This window comes from Hemibagrus wyckioides, linkage group LG11, assembly GCF_019097595.1.
Source record: "Hemibagrus wyckioides isolate EC202008001 linkage group LG11, SWU_Hwy_1.0, whole genome shotgun sequence".
NCBI lineage: Eukaryota > Metazoa > Chordata > Actinopteri > Siluriformes > Bagridae > Hemibagrus > Hemibagrus wyckioides.
The window spans coordinates 10,595,534-10,614,732 of record NC_080720.1 but is presented as its reverse complement, the minus strand read 5'-3'; the positions used below and the strand labels follow the sequence as shown (position 1 = coordinate 10,614,732).

The following is a 19,199-nucleotide window of genomic DNA, read 5'->3' as shown; positions in this document are numbered from 1 at the left end:
AATGTTATAATAGATCAGTCTAGTTAGTGTTAGAGCTTAGAAAGCAAAAAGAATTCTGATAAAGATTTCATGAGTGGAAGGAGTGTGTGATGAGAGTTTCGAGTTGCTCACCACACTTTGTAAACTGAACTGAAGTATGAGTGGCGCACTGGGAGCTCCAGGAGAGTTCCATCCTGCCTGTGCAGAGTACTGTATGTGTATGTTCTCTCTGTGGATGCATGGGTTTCCTCTGGGGTCTCTGGTTTCCTTCTACCTCAAGTAGTGAATTGGTGAGAGGTGTGTGTGTGTGTGCATGAGAAAGTGTGTGCGCACAAGAGTTAAGTAACCTTAACTTAACTCAGAGTGTGAGAGTGTGTGTTTGAGTGAGAGAGAGAGATATTGTCTATGTGTGAGAAATTGTGTGTGTGTGTGCGTGCAAGAGTGTCTGTGTGCAAGTGTGTGTGTGCGCACACAAGAGTGTGTGTGTGTGTGCGGGAGAGAGTGTGTGCGCACGAGAGTTAAGTAACCTTAACTTAACTCAGAGTGTGAGAGTGTGTTTGAGTGAGAGAGAGAGATATTGTCTGTGTGTGAGAAATTGTGTGTGTGTGCGTGCAAGAGTGTCTGTGTGCAAGTGTGTGTGTGTGAGAGAGAGGGTGTGTGTGTGTGTGCGGTAGAGTGTGTGTGTTTGTATAAGAGAGTGTGTGTGTGTTTGTGTAAGAGAGTGTGTGAGTGCGAGAGTTAATTTAAGTAACCTTAACTCAGAGTGTGAGAGGTGTTTGCATCCAATCCAGGATATATTCCTGCCTCACACCAAATGTTCGTCCAAATCCTCTGCGTCTCAGACCGTGATTACTGAAGATCTATTGTGCATTCATTATCTAACAAACACCAGTTTATTCAGAGTTACAGAGGAGAGAGAAATGTCATCTTCTCACCCACACAGCAGGGCTGCTTGTGTTCTCTGGGATGGCTGTGGATTTGTCTCAGGCTGCTTTAACAGTGATAGTGCAACAGTACGGACGTGGCACAGTTGATGCTTTGTGAATAAAATGAGCTTTTCTATCCTCGTATTTAATGGTTCTGTCACACTTTTGCCATTGCAGCTGGTCGGGGTTAGCTAACCAAAAGTCTTTTTTGTTTACAGCATTAAACATATGTGACTCTTCAAGGAGTGATTATTGCACTGCTTTCGAGCTACTCTGCAAAACCCTGTGCCTATTGTGGCTTTATATATATATATATATATATATATATATATATATATATATATATATATATATATATATATATATATATAGTACATGAATTTTATGAATTTTGAGAGGTGTAAATCATTTTGGAGCTAGTTGTACTTACAAACCAGAAATCTGAAAACATTTGATCCGAGGTTCCGCATCCATTTTCCATCTTCGAAACATCTTTGTCTCTTTCACTATTCCCTCACTTCTTGTCTCTGTCCCTCTGTCTGCGGTTGAGTCTCGGCGTCTTTGTGTGCTCTTTCCTGTGTTCACTCTTGTTGTGGGTGTTTTCTGTTGTGACTCAGGTACCATGTCGGAGCTTGTTCAGAACCTCTTCCCACCCTCGCAGTTCCAAGGTACCACAGCTCCATTTCCCATCAGTCTTTCCTTGCGCTGGCACTCCTCCTGGCTCTGTGTGTGTGTGTGTGTGTGTGTCGTTTGTGGTGCCTTATTTATTCTAAAATCCTCAAAGCCACGCTTGGGCCTGCATGACTTAGACTGCATGCAGTTCTTTATTTATTTCTGTAGTTCAACAGAATTTTTCTTTATGTCAAATATGAACATTTATTTCAAGCTTTCCAGAGCTTCTCTTTCAAAATTTTATTTTGCTGCTTTTTTTTTTTTTTTTTTACTGAACTCAAGAATCATACGAAGATCAATCTTGATATTATACATATTTAACATGTAGCATAATAGATGGATTATTATGGGATGTTTACTATAAAATTCCCCATTGGAATATATATATATATATATTTTGTTTTTTTTTTACAAGAATTTTCTGAAGAGTCGTGACTTCGGAAGTCGAACTTCTCTACTAGTTCAGTGTGCACCAGCCTTGACACGATGCTGGCATCTGTACATTTGTTTTTTCGGCTCTCGTGGGAGTTTACTTTGCTGTATTTCTTCATGCTCTCTCTGTATATAGACCTAGTTATGTTTGCACCCATGTGCTGACACTGACAAACCCATCAGATTAACCAGTATATATATATATATATATATGATGAAGAACCTGATTATTAAAATCCTTATCAGGTTTCTTAACTGTAATTAAAAGAGCCAGTTCACCCTGGATGCATTTCTGAAGCATATCATTTATAGTTCAGTGTTTAAGTTCATGCTGATTGTGCCAGAGGCATGTTAGTTTTGTCCTTACGTGAACGTGACACGTAAAAAAAAGATTGACTGAAATCACGTTTCTGTGTCTGCTTTTCTCTACGCTGTTAACTCCAGCTGTTTTTAGTGTAACTGTATTTAGTTTAGATTGACGGTTAACTCTCTTTAACCGTAGTTTCATCGAAAAGTGTTTGTGTCACGGTGATGCATGGTGATAGTGACGCTCCCGAATAACCATAAAAAAGACTAATAGAATTTTTTACGCACTGTCCCACTGTCTCATGCCACATTTTTATTGAGCTGTGATAGAGTTACAGCTGGCATAACTTCAGCTCTCTTTCTGTGACACGAATGTACGTTTGGCTTATAGCCTTCCTGGATAACAACCAGGCGTGGTGTAGTAATATGTTGTCTAGGAAGTAGGCCAATATAGGACTACTACTTCAAGCAAGTCTTAAATGTATGATCCTACATTGGGTCCTAGTGGGATCTTCAAATTAGAGGTACTAGATAAATTCAAGATTTTTTAAAATTTTCCACTTACTAAGAGGTCATGTTTTCACAGAGAATAAAGTAATGCCTGCTGAAATAAGATAACTGTGAGATTATTGCAGTGATTGCTGATTAGATTAGATTTACAGCCCTTATGGATCATAAAGGAACACCCACTATTGTCTGGAGGGCACACAAGATACAGAGGAGCCAGTCAGGCCTCATCAAGCCTCTAGTAATGTTGTGTGGTAAATAGAGCTTTCACCAAATAAAGGGCGAAGACACACAGCTTGGGTGAACACTCCATCATTACAGTGATTGTACAACACACAGGACCTCTCTCTCGCTTGCTCCACTCTTTCTCTTTATTTTGCTGTCTCTCTCTTTGCCTCTAACACACACACACACACACACATTGCCGTGGTTGAAGAAGGAGAAGTGGCCAGTTATTGGTTGTGTGGGATGTGAGCAACACATGTCTTACTGCAAGAGAGATAGAGCGTGCTAGAAAGAGTAAGAAGGAAAGCCAGACAGTGATCGAGTGAGGCAGAGACCGAGAACAAGAGAGAAAAGGACGGAAAGGGTGAGAAAGAGAGATGAGATGAAGAGGAGAGATAGAGTGAGGACTGCAGGTGGTGTGCGTGACCCTCTCACTCATCCATCATATAAGGAGCATGACTCACAGTGCTAATGGTGTGCACTAATAACAGCAGCCAGATAAACACACACACACTCGCACACAGAGGGATAGAGCGAGACTGAACGTGACTGCTGTTGCAATGCAGCTGTTTGTTGCAGAGTAAGAGAAACCTCACTCTCTCTCTCTCTCTCCACTACAGGCACGTCACTCACATCCTCCAGGCCTGGTGTGTGGAAAGCTGAGCATGCACTACACGACTTATACAATCCTAAAACATTTGGAAAATGGAAAGTGCGCAGAACATATTTGTGCAGATTTTCATGTTATAAGGACACTGTACAAACATGGGGTTTGTATGGATTGAAGTTTCATTTTGCTGCAAGGAATCAGCACAGATGTTACTTCACATACATTCTCCAACATCTCCAATACTGACATTTCAACACAATACATTAAAAGGCTCTTCTTTATCATTAGCTCGCCCTCCGCCTTTATACTCAACTGTTTTTTATATAAGCTCTCCAGACAAAAGAGTAGTAACGTGCCATTTCTTCTTCTTCATTTTTTTTTTTTTTTGGCCAGTTCTCACTCACTAGCTAACTGTCCCCTATCATATGACAGCTAGGGTGCTTCTTCTAAGCACAGCAGCAAGCCAGCCACATCTTTGAACTGCTACTCATGCTGCACCGCAGGGCAGCTTAACACCTTCAGAAGAAAGCACTATTCACCCTCGTCTGCATACATGAACTCAGAGACACCTCTCGCATTGCCAATTTTTCATTCTTGGTCTCTCAGCCACTCTAACTGGGCAAATTTTCTGAGGTGTGTAATTTTTTTTGATTAATGATTTTGCTCACCATGATAACAGCATCTATTTACTTTGCTGTATTGGTGTTTCTTCTTCTATTCCTAATAATATGGTCTGGTTGCGTAGATTTTGTCCGAGTGTCACACAGATTTATACTGACAGTCATCCTGAAATGTAGGGAGTGTTCGTGTACAAACAAAAAAAAAGGTGGCATAACATTTTTTTTTTTTTTTACAATTATTTCAGTCCACATGCACAATTTATTGGTACTGTATGAAAAAGGGCAGTGGGCAGTGGTGGCTCAAGTGGTTAAGACACTGGGTTGTTGATCAGGGTTCAAGCACCAGCACTGCCAACCTGCCAGCGTTGGGCCCCTGAGCAAGGCCCTTAAAACCTCTCTGCTCCAGGGGCATTGAATCTTGGCTCTGACCATGCGCTCTGACCCCAGCTTCCAAAAGCTGGGATATATGAAGAAAGATGTAATGTATATGTGACAAATTACATTATTTTCATCTCGAGATCACAGCATACCAGCAGCTGCATCAACTACAAGCCAGCGGTGCTGACTTACCTGTCTGATAAAGTTCCTTGAACGGCTTTTCCTAGGTTAAGGGTCCAGCAGTGGACCACTTACAGTTTGCATACTGACCGTGAGTGGGTGTGGAGGACGCTGTGATCTGCCCGTTGCACTGTGAGAGTCATGTTGTTTGACTTCTCAAGTGCTTTTAACACCCTCCTGCCAAGGCTGTGGGGTGATCAGCTAAGTGCAGCACAAGTGGACTCACAGAGCAGCAGGCTACTTTTGCCTCACTGCAGAAAGGAGCACTTTTTAAAGAGCCTTTCTCCTTTCAGCCATTAGGCCATACAACACCATCATTATTTCAGCTACCTGACTTTAATACGTGAAATTTTCTGTTTCCTCAAATTTTCTACAATAATTTCTACCAATTTATTCTTAATATTTATTCAGTGCACTATACTAACTTTTTAATAATGACAAAGATACTTCTTTTTACGTTATTAGCAGTGGATTTGAGCCATTTTGTTAGTCTGTATTTATCTGTGCTTAATCTTTTTTTTATTTTTTTATTCTTACATTCTGATATCTGTTATCCGTTATCAATATTATTTGTATCCTGCTGTAACACTTTCCCTTTTGCCATTTTTTTTTTTAACCTTCCTCCTCGCTCTGTAAATGGCTGCTGCTTGTTTTATCTGGCCAATCACATCCCTCACTGTCTCACACTTACTGGAAAAGTGTTTGAGAATCTCTGGCGGCTTTCAGTCATTCCCAGGGTGAAAGCAGAAGGCTTTGTATTCACTCATTTGCCCTCTCACACTACCGGATGCCCACACTCAACTCGGATCTGGTTAAACCGTAGAGTCAATTGTGATTCTAAAAAAGAGAAACAAAACAAATGGAATAAAACAACCGGGGGAAATATCCTGTTAAATAACTTAACTGGCTTTGAATTTTATTCACAATAAAGAAAATCGTCTGTTTGGAATTCTGGGAATCTACAGCGGACCAGAAAAGCACCGTGTCTGTGTTGTGTTTAAGGCATTTTTAGATCCCACTATGTGTGTACGAGCCATCGTGCTTACATACGCATAATAAGCATTAATCTTTGTCTTGTGCATAGAAAGTCTTGGCTGGCTCATTGCATTTAAGAAAATACCTCCTACTATACTTGCACTAGACTCCATCAGACGCTACAGTCCAGTTCTAACAGGTGTGTGTGTGTGTGTGTGTGTGTGTTCGCAGGTATTGCATGCATTGCACTGTCCTTCGTGGATGCTCAGGATCGGCCTCTACATGTCTGTGCTCAGGACTGTGGCACAGCAAGAGGAGACGCCGCCTCCATCTCGCTTCAGCCTGAGCAGTTCGAGAGACTCACATCTGTGCTGAAACTGGATTCAGACAAACACAGCACAGGTAACTATTTACATTCAGTTTAGTTTTATTTGTATTTGGCTTTTTAACTCTAAAGCTGCTTGATTTACACAACCAGTCAAAAGTTTGGACACACCTTTTAATTCAACGTTTTTTGTTTAGGGATTTATTTTCTACATTCTAGAACAATACTGGAGATTTCAAAACTATGAAATAACACACATGGACTTAAGTAATCCATATGTAATGACAACAAAAAACAGTCAGTTGTTATTTTAAGACACGAAGGTCAGGTGTTCTGGAATAGTTCTTGCAAGAACAGTATTGTCAAGTGCATTTGCAAAACCCATCAAGCACCATGATGAAACTGGCTCACATGAAGACCATCCCAGTAAAGCAAGACCAAAACTGACCTCTGCTGCAGAGGAGAAGTTTATTTAGAGTTACCAGCCTCAGAAATCACCAATTAACAGCACCTCAGATTAGAGGCGTTATGAAGGCTTTACAGAGCATCAGTAGCAGACATATCTCAATATCAACTGTTCAAAGGACATTATTGTGTATTTCGGCCGCCTTCAGCATTGTTTTACAATGTAGAAAGAAATAAACATCAGGAAAGACCATGGAAGTAGAAGATGTGTCCGAACTTTTGACTGGTAGTGTAGATCAAGCCCTATAAGTTCTGTTTATAATCTGGTGTCAGTCTTCTTTTTAAATTATGTACAATGACGCCATTTGTGAATGAGGCATTATATTACAAAAAGAAAATGACAAAATATGAAATGCTACTTTATTTGATTTTATATAGTATAGGATGCCTGTACTGTTAAGTGCCTAAGTTGGCCACTGAAGGTTTTTATGCAGGACGTCTGAATTCAACTTGGCCAAAATTAAGCATCCTGATAAGATAATCTATATAGCACAGATGTATACAGTTTGAGTTATTTGCATTTCTGTAAGAAAAACATTTTTTGAGCTTTTTTGCTTAAAAAAATTCACCGTCCTACGTCTTTTAGGAAGGTCGCAGTAGTGAAGCTACTAATTTATAATAATAGTGAAGAGAAACATTATTCTAATTTTTTGATACTGCAATGTGTATTTATTTTACTGTTTACTTTTACTTTCTGTAATTATTTTTGTCATTGTGTGCCTTTCAGACTGTACCTACTTTCAAAAACAGATCTTAATCATAATATAATTAACCAAAATTGAACCAAGTAACTGTTCCTTCTTTCCATCATATTAGACCTGCCCATCATCGTGTATATATTCAGTGTTCACCGTCCCTTTGTGTGTGTGTGTTTGTGTGTGTGTGTGTTTGTGTGTGTCTGGCTGTGTATGTGCCTTTTTAACTGTGTGTGTGTCTGTGTCTGTGTGTGTGTGTGTGTATGTCTGGCTGTCTGTCTGGCTGTGTATGTGCCTTTTTAACTGTCTGTGTGTGTGTCTGTGTCTGTGTGTGTGTATGTCTGGCTGTCTGTATGGCTGTGTATGTGCCTTTTTAACTGTGTATGTCTGGCTGTCTGTATGGCTGTGTATGTGCCTTTTTAACTGTGTGTGTGTGTGTGTGTCTGTGTGTGTGTGTGTGTATGTCTGGCTGTCTGTCTGGCTGTGTATGTGCCTTTTTAACTGTGTGTGTGTCTGGCTGTCTGTCTGGCTGTGTATGTGCCTTTTTAACTGTGTGTGTGTGTGTGTGTGTCTGGCTGTCTCTCTGGCTGTGTATGTGCCTTTTTAACTGTGTGTGTGTGTGTGTCTGGCTGTCTCTCTGGCTGTGTATGTGCCTTCTTAACTGTGTGTGTGTGTGTCTGGCTGTCTCTCTGGCTGTGTATGTGCCTTTTTAACTGTGTGTGTGTGTGTCTGGTTGTCTGTCTGGCTGTGTATGTGCCTTTTTAACTGTGTGTGTGTGTGTCTGGTTGTCTGTCTGGCTGTGTATGTGCCTTTTTAACTGTGTGTGTGTGTGTCTGGTTGTCTGTCTGGCTGTGTATGTGCCTTTTTAACTGTGTGTGTGTGTGTCTGGCTGTCTCTCTGGCTGTGTATGTGCCTTCTTAACTGTGTGTGTGTGTGTCTGGCTGTCTCTCTGGCTGTGTATGTGCCTTTTTAACTGTGTGTGTGTGTGTCTGGTTGTCTGTCTGGCTGTGTATGTGCCTTTTTAACTGTGTGTGTGTGTGTCTGGTTGTCTGTCTGGCTGTGTATGTGCCTTTTTAACTGTGTGTGTGTGTGTCTGGTTGTCTGTCTGGCTGTGTATGTGCCTTTTTAACTGTGTGTGTGTGTGTATGTGTGTCTGGCTGTCTGGCTGGCACTCTGGCTGTGTATGTGTTTTTAACTGTGTGTGTGTGTATGTGTGTGTGTGTTTTCAGGTGGCACAGTACGGGTGCGGTTCGATATCTGGGAGCAGGGGAATGTGAGTCCTCTGCAGCTGACAGAGAAGCTCCGCTCAGCACTGCGTCACGCACTGTGTGATCTCATCATGGAGATGAAGGTCCTGCCAAACCCGCTGTGTCTGGAGACATTCTGCATCCCCGAAGCTGGACAAAAAGACAGTAATAACAGTGAGAAACCACTGACCTGATCAATTTACTCTCAATCATTTTTTTATCCTCAGAAGTCAATTAAGAATTGATTTTATTCACTTTGTCATCACACACTAATGTTCTTCGAGTCATGTTATATTTATCTTTATATAAGTCAGGAATTGTGTTCATCTGTAGGGTTGAGAACACAGAGAATACACAATATCAGGTGTTGGGCATTGGGATACAGTTTATTTTTACTGATCTAGCTTAGGCTTAGTCACTTCTTTTGGTTAGCTAATTTTAAATAAATAGGCTAATGTTGGTATTTCGTGTCTGCAGAGAATTTTAGCAAGCATTCTCATGTTTTTTTAGCTATTATACAATAGCTGGGCACTTGTAATTAAGGAAATAACCTTTTCCTTGAACAATACAAATTAATTGGTGTCACAGGACAACAATGTACAGCCATTTTTCCTTTATATACATTGCTTGGGAGTGTGTTTACATTACATACACATCTGGAGAGATCATTGTGTGGAGAGATCATTGCATCACGTCCTCTTTGTGAATTTCTTATTACAAATTTCTCAGTCTTTATTTTAAAGTGCTGTCTCTTCCAGGCATCAGTCCTCAGTCTGAGAGTAAAGAGGTGAAGGAAAGCCCTCGACGAGCCTCCACAGTTAAGAGCGGCCCTGTCCCAATAACACTCAGCTCTGCCCCGAGTTCCACCCCCACAACCGGAGCCAATACTCCTGAGTCGACCACTCCCACTGGAAAAAACATGCGCCGGAGCTTCTGGGAAATTCTGGTGGGTGTTCCATGTGCACACGTGTCTTTATGAGCATCATAGGAGTGTCATTAATAACACACACACACACACACAGCTTTAATGTAATTAAAGAGGCTTCAGTGAATAGCCAAGGGAGAAAAACAGACAGGCAGCCAAACAGACAAGTCGATATAGATAGAAAGGAATGAGTAAATGGCTCAACAGACAGATGGCCAGACAGATCCTGATAGCAAAATTTGTCAGACAAACACAGATTTCTGATTATTTTATTTAATGCTTTAATCTTCCAGCAGTTCAGAGATGGTGGAGTATATAACACAGAGATATAAAAAAGAGGCAGAAATCAATAGATAGATTTCAATATTTGTGTGTGTGTGTGTGTGTGTGTGTGTTTTAGAGTAAACCGGACTCATCAGAACTGGGCAGTCCAAAGACAACTGATGACATTGTGCAGGAGAAGGCGGAGGACAGCCGTGTGTCACGGCGGAGACACAAAACAGAAAGTGTCAAACAGCAGTGGAGTCATGAGAGAGCTGTGGCAGTAGAGAGGGAGCAGGCTCAAAGGTACACACTTTCCATGAACTGTTTGTCAGGTACATCCACCTCGTATCTACGCTCACTCACCGGCCACTTTATCAGTTACCCCGCCTTTATAAAGACACTTTGTAGGTGTACAGCAGGTCAATAGAAAGGGACCGCCCTTTATAGAACTATTCTCATGACAGCATGACACTGCTATAGTGATGGCAAGTTAATGTGTACATTGCTGCAATGAGTATATCAGGTACAGCAAACCACAGCTTAAATATCCAGCCGCCATTAGCGCCGTGGTGAGAAACTGACCCTGATGAGCTCCAGTCTCATGTAATGGTACACTGACAAAACTGTCAGTACACAATATTTAAGGCTCCAGCAGTGCTGCTGTGAATGTGGTGCACTTTCTCGCCCTGACAGTGTCACTGACTTGCTGAGAATAATTAACACCTTAATAATATCTGCTGAGACGTGAACTGGTGAGGATCCCTGATCCACTAATGGACTGGAAATAAGGAGCTTGATGAACTGTGTGTATAGAAAGAGATGGACTACAGTCAATAATAGAAAAGATAGAAAGTATAACTGTATTGTATCCTATAGAGTTTTTATTTATTTATTTATTTATTTATTTATTTATTTATTTATTTATTTATTCATTCATTCATTCATTCATTCATTCATTCACAGACATGTTGCTGATATTTAGCTGGGATTTTTGCAAAAAATCTGTCCTTAACTTATTATTGCACAGAAACCAGTGACCTCTTTTAATATAACCTTAACAACAAATATTTTTCAAATACCTAATTTATAACATATAATAACTGAGTTATACTATTAAATACATGCATATATAAAGAGACCCTTTTCTACATCAAGCAGCAGTTTGAGGGAATCAAGGAGATGGAAGGAAGGCTTGGGACGGCTCAAAGGGGCACTTTACTGGCCATTATTACTTCAGTTTTTGTTACACTTTATGTCTTTGTGCAGCTTAGCTTTCTCTCTCGGCACTCATCTGTCCAGACTTTATATTTCTGCAGCTCAGTGAAACACAGGTCAAATCCTTACCACTCTCTTTTCCTCACTCTGACTTACATTTACAAACCGGCCACACCCCTGTCATTTCGCTGAAGTTGTCAAAGAGTTCAGAAAATTTCCACTTTGCTCCTGTATTATGGCCATTTTTTTTCCATATAGAAGAAAAAGGCACAGGCACAGCAAAAATAACACTAAAGACCCTGCTCTCTCTCTCTCTCTCTCTCTCTCTCTCTCTCTCGCCTTTCTGTCTCGTGTCTAGACGTCATGTGACTAAGTTAGAGGAGGGAGACATTGGCACTCTTCACCCAGTCTATCAATCCTCCTTCCAGCCGTGGGTCACCTATATGGCCAAACTAGGTGAGGTTCAGTCTATCAGAAGCTGTTACTGTAGTTGTTGCTGCTATAGCCTTACTAACAGCAATAATTACATATATTTGTGTATATATATATATATATATATATATATATATATATATATATATATATATATATATATATATATATATATCTTGCTCTCTCATTATCACTTTCAGGTTGTCCTTCTATCCAGCACTGCACAGCTGAGATCTCATCTCTCTTTCTCCTTCCTTCCATCATAATGGAGGTGGCGAATCTGGTGTCATCTCTAGCCCCAGATACTGCTGTGAAGGTTTTTGAAAGGACCAGGTACTGCGAGAAAAACCTTTCTTCTGTTCTCCGAGTGCTTACATTAAACCATATTATTTAGTCTGGGTGAACCTAGTGGACTAGTATTGACATATTCATTGATGGAGACTTTAAAAGCATTTCTGTAAGTTGCTCTGGATAAGGACATCTTCTGTATGCCGTCAAAGTAAATTTAAACATAAACTCAGATTTTTGGCTTGTATTATTAAAGAACAATAGAAGACCGATGTTGTCGTCTTTTAGAAGGCATGTAAGCAAATATGTTATTCATAAGGATTGGATGGTTTTTAACAGATCGGGTGGCATCTTAATTGAGGCTAGAGCTGTGCATTTGATCTGGCATCCCATGGGACACAGCAAAAACAACTTGCACAAGAGGGAGGTTTCCATCTTTCGTGTGAACACAAGGGAGCTGTCAGATTAGGAGGTTATTTTGGGAATTAAACAAAATTCATTAGAATTTCACTGGCAGGTGTAAACAAAAACAATAACCACATGAGCAGGATTTAACCAGTCCTGTGCACATCTTTAGTTGAGACTTGAGTGATGTAGCTGAGGTTGAGGAACTGTCATGGTTCACAGATCGCGGTGATCATTTCTGCCATTTCTGCATCTGTGTTTTCCAAGTGGGCAACGTGTTGAGGTCACTGAGAGTATATGTCACAAACACAGGGGATGTTGGAGTTATGTCACTGGGCTTCAAATATATGGAAAAAGAAAAAAGCCTGGAAGTCTCCGTGTTTGTTTTTTGTTAGCAAAATTTTGATATCTTATTCAAGCTTGATATCGGACCTGAATTTTCCTTCTCAGAACAGTTTCATCAGTGTTATAGATTTAACCAGCTAATATGTCTGCGTGTTAATTGATCTCTAGTAAATACTTGTGTATATACGGCATAGCTGATTTAAAGGAAAGACGTGTTACTTCAGCATTTCTGTTCTAGTATTATAACTATTCTATTAATTCTCATGTTTAGTAGCCGTTTTCCTTCATAAACTAAGGAGTAAGGTGTCCTATTTCTCTCTGTCTCATGCAGTTCTCCTCAGGGAGACCTCTATATCCCTCTGTCACAAGTCCAACCTGTCAGTCATCCTCCATCCACCACCAGAAACTTCATCATCGCCGGCCGGAGCTTCCAGCAGTGGCACTACAGCATGGAACAAGGTACGAATAAACATCCAGCTTGTCACTCAAAATATGAGGGATTTCCCTCAGCTCTGGCTTCTCCAACTATATAATTCCTCATTTCTCAAATGAGGAATGATTACATTTAATTTCCGCCTAATGCAAATAAGTAAGGCATGTATGTGGTATATATGGGATCTTGTAATCCTCCAGCTGGCTGTATGATGACAGGCTTTGCTGCGGTAATCAAGTGATCATGCTCTCTCTCTCTCTTTCAATGGGTGATTAGTAAATAACGAACGTGTTAACTGACTACTCAGTGTGACAGACAGATCTCAGACAGTTATCAGTTCAGTTGCTGTTGAGCTTCTAGCTTGCCTGCCTTTGCTTAACTGCACTTTATTTGCTCTGCTGTCAGATTTGAACTTGCCTTTATACTTTATTTAATACTGCTTTCCCTATTCACTATCTGCTTGTGTGGTTTTCGCATCTTGTTTTCTTGCTAAGTGTGTCCTCTGTGAGTATGTATGCATTACGTTTTACAGGAGCCTTCACTTTCCAGCAGCACTGTGTCAGCGCTGGGATTTGTTTTTTATCCATTTTACTGCCATTTCTCAGTAAGCATACTTGGATCGGCTCTGGTTTGAAAATGCAGTAGCTCACAGTTTTGTATAATTGCTATCCTTTCAATAATAGCAAACTTTTATCCAGTTATATTTAGGGAACTGTTGTAGTATTGGCTTTGAAGGTGTGGTCGTAGAAACGGGGTCCAAGACTACAAGTTCATCAGGTTCAGGAATATTCGATGATTAGGACGATTTCGTGATATTATGACTCCTTTCACACCATCCCTAACAATTCACACCTATGATCCCTTTCCCTAAGGGTTAAAGAGGGTCTTGTGAATATGTTCTCCTTTTGGAGAGATGTATAAACTTTATTTTTTTATATTATAATCACTTCATATAATGTTTTCGTTGACCTTATAGAGATTTAGAAATTTGCTCATCAGGAATATTTTTGAGGGAAAAAATGGAATGTGCAGGTTTCTGGAACCAGCACTGGCCCAGTGTAACTGGAAAAGGTTCTTGTGTGTGTGTGTGTGTGTGTGTTTGTCCGAATGCGTGTTTCTTTATGTGCAGTGTCCATGTGTTTGTCATATACTAAGCTACTAAGTGAGGAATGACTGTGTGAAAAAGAAAAGAGTGAGAATGTTGGCTCTTGAGTGAATGCATGCGTGTGTGTTTGTGTGTGTTTGTGTATATATAACGTTAGCAGTGTGTGTAGAGTTGCCATGCAGTGTGTGTGCTTATTTCTGTTTGCCCACAGAAGAGAGTTCAGATGAGGAAAACCCTGCAGTGCTTAGTAGGTTCACACGTAAGTCTGGCACATGTGTAGAGCCAGTGCAGGCATCAGTACTGACGCCATGCCTGGCAACACACACACACACACACACACACACACACAACCAATCATACACATAGCCTACAATAATACATACAAGGAAGTAGCTCTTGGGTACAATCAAGATATATGTCTTTATACACTGTACATATGGTCTGCTATCAAGAGCTGTGTTTATTCTATCATTTATCAAACACTCACTTCTCCAATCTTATTTCTCCAGCACTATTTCTCACTAATAAAAGGGTCCTGACATGACATAGTGACATTTCCAAGTTCGTTAAACGTTGCTAATAGGAGAAAATGGAGATAAAATACATCGTAATATTTGCGTAATCTTCCATCAAAATGCAAAAGTGACAGTTAAAAACATACAGAGAGCGATTTAAAAGAGGATGGAAAGTGTCATGAATACAAGAATTTATTTAATGAAGTGATTGTACTGATAACCTGTGTACTATGTGACCATGGACATGAGATTCTAGGATGAAATCATGTGCTAAACGTCCACAGAAATGAACGTACAGGTTGTAATGATGCAGCAGCAGTATGTGGGTACAGATGGGTGTAAGAACCCAAATTAAAGATGATGTCAACCAATGAGACCGCATATTAAAAAGCAGTGTACTGAATGCCATTTGGATGAAATATTTGATGAATCTTTAAAAAGAATAATCAGGGTTTCCCCGAGTTAACCAGTTGTGTGTAGTGGACTCAGATATAGCACAAAAAAATATAGAGTAATTACAGTATGATGTTTTAAGTATATTGTGCAGACTTGGCCTTTAGTGTTTAGCTATAAAAAGTAATGGTGGAAAGGTGGTAAGAGGTGAAGCTCTTGAGCTGAAGTGTACCTGTGAGATCAGGGCTGTGTTTCCTCAAACACACTCTTTAAACAGCGGTGTGTGTGGGCTTAGGCAGGACCGCAGAGCTCCTTCTTTATGTGGACAATTTGAAGATTATTTCTGATTTAATCTCAGCAGTAATAAGCTCTACATATCTTCCTTTACCTCAGCACACTGCTCTTTTAATCACACACACTCGGGGCATATGATTGTTTTAATGTATTGTCCCTTTCTCACCTTCTCTCTCTCTCTCTCTCTCTCTCTCTCTCTCTCTAGCTCATAAAGGTCTACAGAGGTTTGAGGCATTGGAGCACAGTGATTGGCTGAACCCCGGTCAGGCCTGGAAGGGCGTGGCTCCCCGCCAGAGGTTCCTGCACATGTGCATAGTAGATAAGAAGGTGAGGGATAAGTGAAAAAGGAGGTCACTTTTCTCAGTACTTGTAGCCTGGAGCTACTGTTTAAGGTGCTGTACAGTCCATGTTAAACAGCAATATCATACCACAGCACTGCTGAATTCTTGAAACTCTTCAGATTGTGTTTTCTATAGTAACTCTTGACAGTAATGCCTGCTGCAAGGCAAGTCAAAGCCATTGTTATTTCTATGGTAACAACTAACTCACAGTCTAATCATAATCATAATATCTATATAATGTGAATAATTACTGTAAGGACATAAACAGTCAACAGGACAAGGGACATTGTTGTTTCAGGTTGATGAGTAACATGACAAGGTGTCTTACTTTTTTTTTTTTTGTCTTACTTGTCTTTAAGAGAGTCAGAAAAGAAGTCCGGGTAAGGAATGACTCTTAACCCCTGCTGTGATAACATGCGTATCATGTGAGATAAATGTGAGACCAATGATAACCGGAACTCATGGATGATCTTATATATTAATATAAAATATGTAATTAAATATAACCTTGACCCAACATAGTGAATGGATGGATGGATGTAATAAATGCGTAATACATGCTTTATCAAACATGTCTGTGTTAAAAGGGCTACATTTGTGTTAATACTATTATATGTTACTCTGTATACTTCATACACTGTGTTCTCTCTCTCCCTTTCTTTCTCATTCTCTCTCTCTCTCTCTCTCTCTCTCTCTGTGGCTGCCTGTAGTTGAGCGTGTACGTCTATAACTGGTCAGTGGACGTCGGTGCATCTCTGAGTCGTGACCTGGTGAGACTGGTGCAGTGGCAGAACGCTCGAGCTCACACCATAAACTGCCTCCTTAGCCAGAAAATGGGCCTCTTTCACCATTACTGCTTTGCTGACACACCTACACACGAGGACCTGAAACAGGTTGGTGTTCTTCACACTGATAAATGATATTAATTAAAAAAAAGAACTTCATCTCCATCAAAAAATTGAAAACAATGTGCGGTTACACCACCGCACAACCAGGGCACTATATGTTAAATCCTTGGACTATTAAAATCTTTGTACGGTTTAGTTGTCCTTTTATCTGACAACTTGTTTAAGTGTCATGAAATGATTCTTTGTGCTTCAAAAAAAGTAGAATGGACTTAATGGCGTTTCTGTTAGAACTCATTAAATCTCTGCTCTTGTATCTTGTCCGCTGTAGCTCTTCAACCGTGATGATCAAAGAAGAGCTATACACATAAATATTGGTGTGTGTCTGTGTCTGTCTGTGTGTGTGTGACATTGCATATGAAGCAACGTTAGTGTGTCCTGATACTGAACTCTGGCACTGCCTGAGGCTAGCTGACATGAGCGTATTGGACAGCTGTCACCTCTGCGGGAGTTTCAAGACTCAAAAGCGTCACACACCAGGAGCTTACCTTTAACACCACATCCTCACCCAGTGGAGTGTTGTACCAAGGCGTGTTGTTTACTTCTTTATAAATATGCCTTGAACTTGTTTACATGACGCAGGAAGGCTGTGCAGGAATAGACCTGGTGGCATCTGTCACTGTGTCCTTTTTTTATTCAGATTTTATTTTTTTATCGATTGAGATGTCGGGTCTTTCTGAAGATTGTGCTTCAGATGGCATGGTGTATTTTTAAGCTTGGAACCAGATAGTTGTTATGGTTTTAAGTTTTTGCTGGGAGTTTCATGCTGAAGTCCCTTCCTTGCTCTCTCTCTCTCTCTCTCTCTCTCTCTCTAACACACTCATACACGCAGTCAGCTACAGCAACTGGAACATATCAGTGCTATTTTTGTGCATGTGTACAATCTACAATATGATTAGCTGGTTAAGTGGGTTCATTTTTTTTTACTGTACATTAACACTGTATTGTAGATCCGGCTGAAGGCTGAAGTCGAACACTTGAAGTCTAACTTCTTCTGAGTCATGCGAACTCAGCCGCCTGTATTATCCCCCCCCCCAATGTCTTTAAGACAGTGGAAATTCTATACTCAAGCTAGTGTGTCCAAGCTTTTTCTGGGAGTGTGTATAGAACTAAAAACTGAAAGGTGAAAAAATAAATAAATAATACATTTCAGAGATGGCCTGCAGTATGGACAGGGTTATATATTCTCTTTTATGTATTATATGAGATCGTCATGCTTGACTCGGATTTGTCTTCCTCTCTGGAGAAGATTTGAAAATCTGCAACTGTTTCCCTGTCTTTTAATATCTAATCGTATCAATGATTTAGAACCCAGAAGTTAGTACTGATCCGCGGGGTTATTACGTCCACTACTTTGCCTCGTCTCCATTGATTTTGCAGTGAAACGTAAGCCTTTCATTTAAGGTTTCAGTTTCTGACCCCTCGTGTAACACGTTCTTGTCATGTGCAAAAATAGTGAAGACAGAAGTAAATTATAATCCAGGCATAACACTTGCTTTGATTGCAGCATGCTGAGTCACACTTTATTTTACAGTGCTGATGCAGGGGCACAGGGGTTTACTCTGGGTACTCTGTATTCCTAAGACATGGTCCAAAGACATGTGGGCTGATTATGTCTCTAAATTGTCCAGAATGGGTGTGTGTGTGGTGGTGTTGTGCAATGCGATGGGCTAGTTTCCCATCCAAGGTGTTTCCTGCCATGTGGCATTGGCTCCAGGTCCCCCCAGTGACCCTGTGCGAGATTAGGACTGAATTTGTTCTAGCCCAGACAAGTCCAACCCTCAACCTACCAAAAGCCACAAACATTCCTGTAACTCTCTATCAGGTCTTATTGGGGAAGTTGTTAAGCTTAGTCATGTCAGATGGAAGATACACACTTAACCTGGATGCCAAGAGACTATTTTTTTTTACCAGACTCTGGATCTGTTCTATCAGAAGGTGAAGCTTTTTCACCTTGAATGTGTTTGATGTGCTGTGTGTATTGGAGCGTGTGAATTGGATGTAGTGTAGCGTCTGATATACTACTCTGTGGCCTTTGATAGGGAATGCTGACCTAGTTTAGCGCTCTTATCTCTGTTTGTCATCCTTCACTGCACTTCCTGTACCGCATCTTCTGTTCTTCACTCCTCTTTTTATGCCTTCTTTTTGTAACCGGTCCTAGTCAGCTTCCTGTTGATTCTGCTTTGTTTGCTAGGCCTTTGTGTGTCTCTGCATTTCAGATAGGATCACACCGCCTCCTTACACGCGACAATTTCTTTCTGTTCTTTATCTGGTTCTCAGCGTACCTTCTCGTTTGTTTATTCATTATCCTGTGCGCACTTGATGTAATGCAGGAACTGAGAACAGTTAAATATGTGAACTCTGTGGTCCCTAGGTCCACCCCTTGCCCTGTAATTATGGCTGGATTATAGCCGGACGTGGTGGACATGGTTTTGATTATTTGCCTCAGACACATTCAAGAGTTATAATTATTCTGTATGATTATATGACAACCGCAGTAACATGTCATCAGCCTCGGGGTGGAGGGTCTTAATGGGATTGTGCCAGTGTCAGGGGGCGTGTCCATGCCAGGAGGACATTGAAATTGAAATTGCATTTGAAGTAGCTGTCCACAAGGTTTATGTAAGGGATAATCCACGACTTGGTGTGCATAACACTATTTTAATGACCCGAAAGCCTCAAAGCCTCCGCAGAGTGCAATAAAATCATATAGCGCACACCTAGCCACGGAGCATCGGCCACTTAAAACTGTCATTGACGTGTCCAGTAAAAAAATGTGACTGAAGGAGTGAAAAAT

At 40.6% G+C, this 19,199-nt stretch overlaps 1 protein-coding gene across 20 annotated transcripts in view; it reads left to right on the top strand.

Annotated features, from left to right (window-relative positions):
* Nucleotides 1–19,199, top strand: part of szt2 (SZT2 subunit of KICSTOR complex) — a 94,021-nt gene that overhangs the window by 44,634 nt on the left and 30,188 nt on the right. For 9 of the 20 annotated variants that reach the window (XM_058402095.1, XM_058402093.1, XM_058402094.1 and 6 more), the window contains 12 exons: nt 1,523–1,573; nt 6,042–6,212; nt 8,525–8,716; nt 9,301–9,488; nt 9,868–10,034; nt 11,305–11,402; nt 11,579–11,711; nt 12,748–12,875; nt 14,166–14,213; nt 15,362–15,483; nt 15,857–15,877; nt 16,208–16,390. In XM_058402095.1, coding sequence (XP_058258078.1) covers nt 1,523–1,573; nt 6,042–6,212; nt 8,525–8,716; nt 9,301–9,488; nt 9,868–10,034; nt 11,305–11,402; nt 11,579–11,711; nt 12,748–12,875; nt 14,166–14,213; nt 15,362–15,483; nt 15,857–15,877; nt 16,208–16,390 — 1,502 coding nt within the window. The remainder of the gene's footprint in view (nt 1–1,522; nt 1,574–6,041; nt 6,213–8,524; nt 8,717–9,300; nt 9,489–9,867; nt 10,035–11,304; nt 11,403–11,578; nt 11,712–12,747; nt 12,876–14,165; nt 14,214–15,361; nt 15,484–15,856; nt 15,878–16,207; nt 16,391–19,199) is intronic. The other 11 variants (XM_058402098.1, XM_058402097.1, XM_058402096.1 and 8 more) reach the window with 5 other exon arrangements.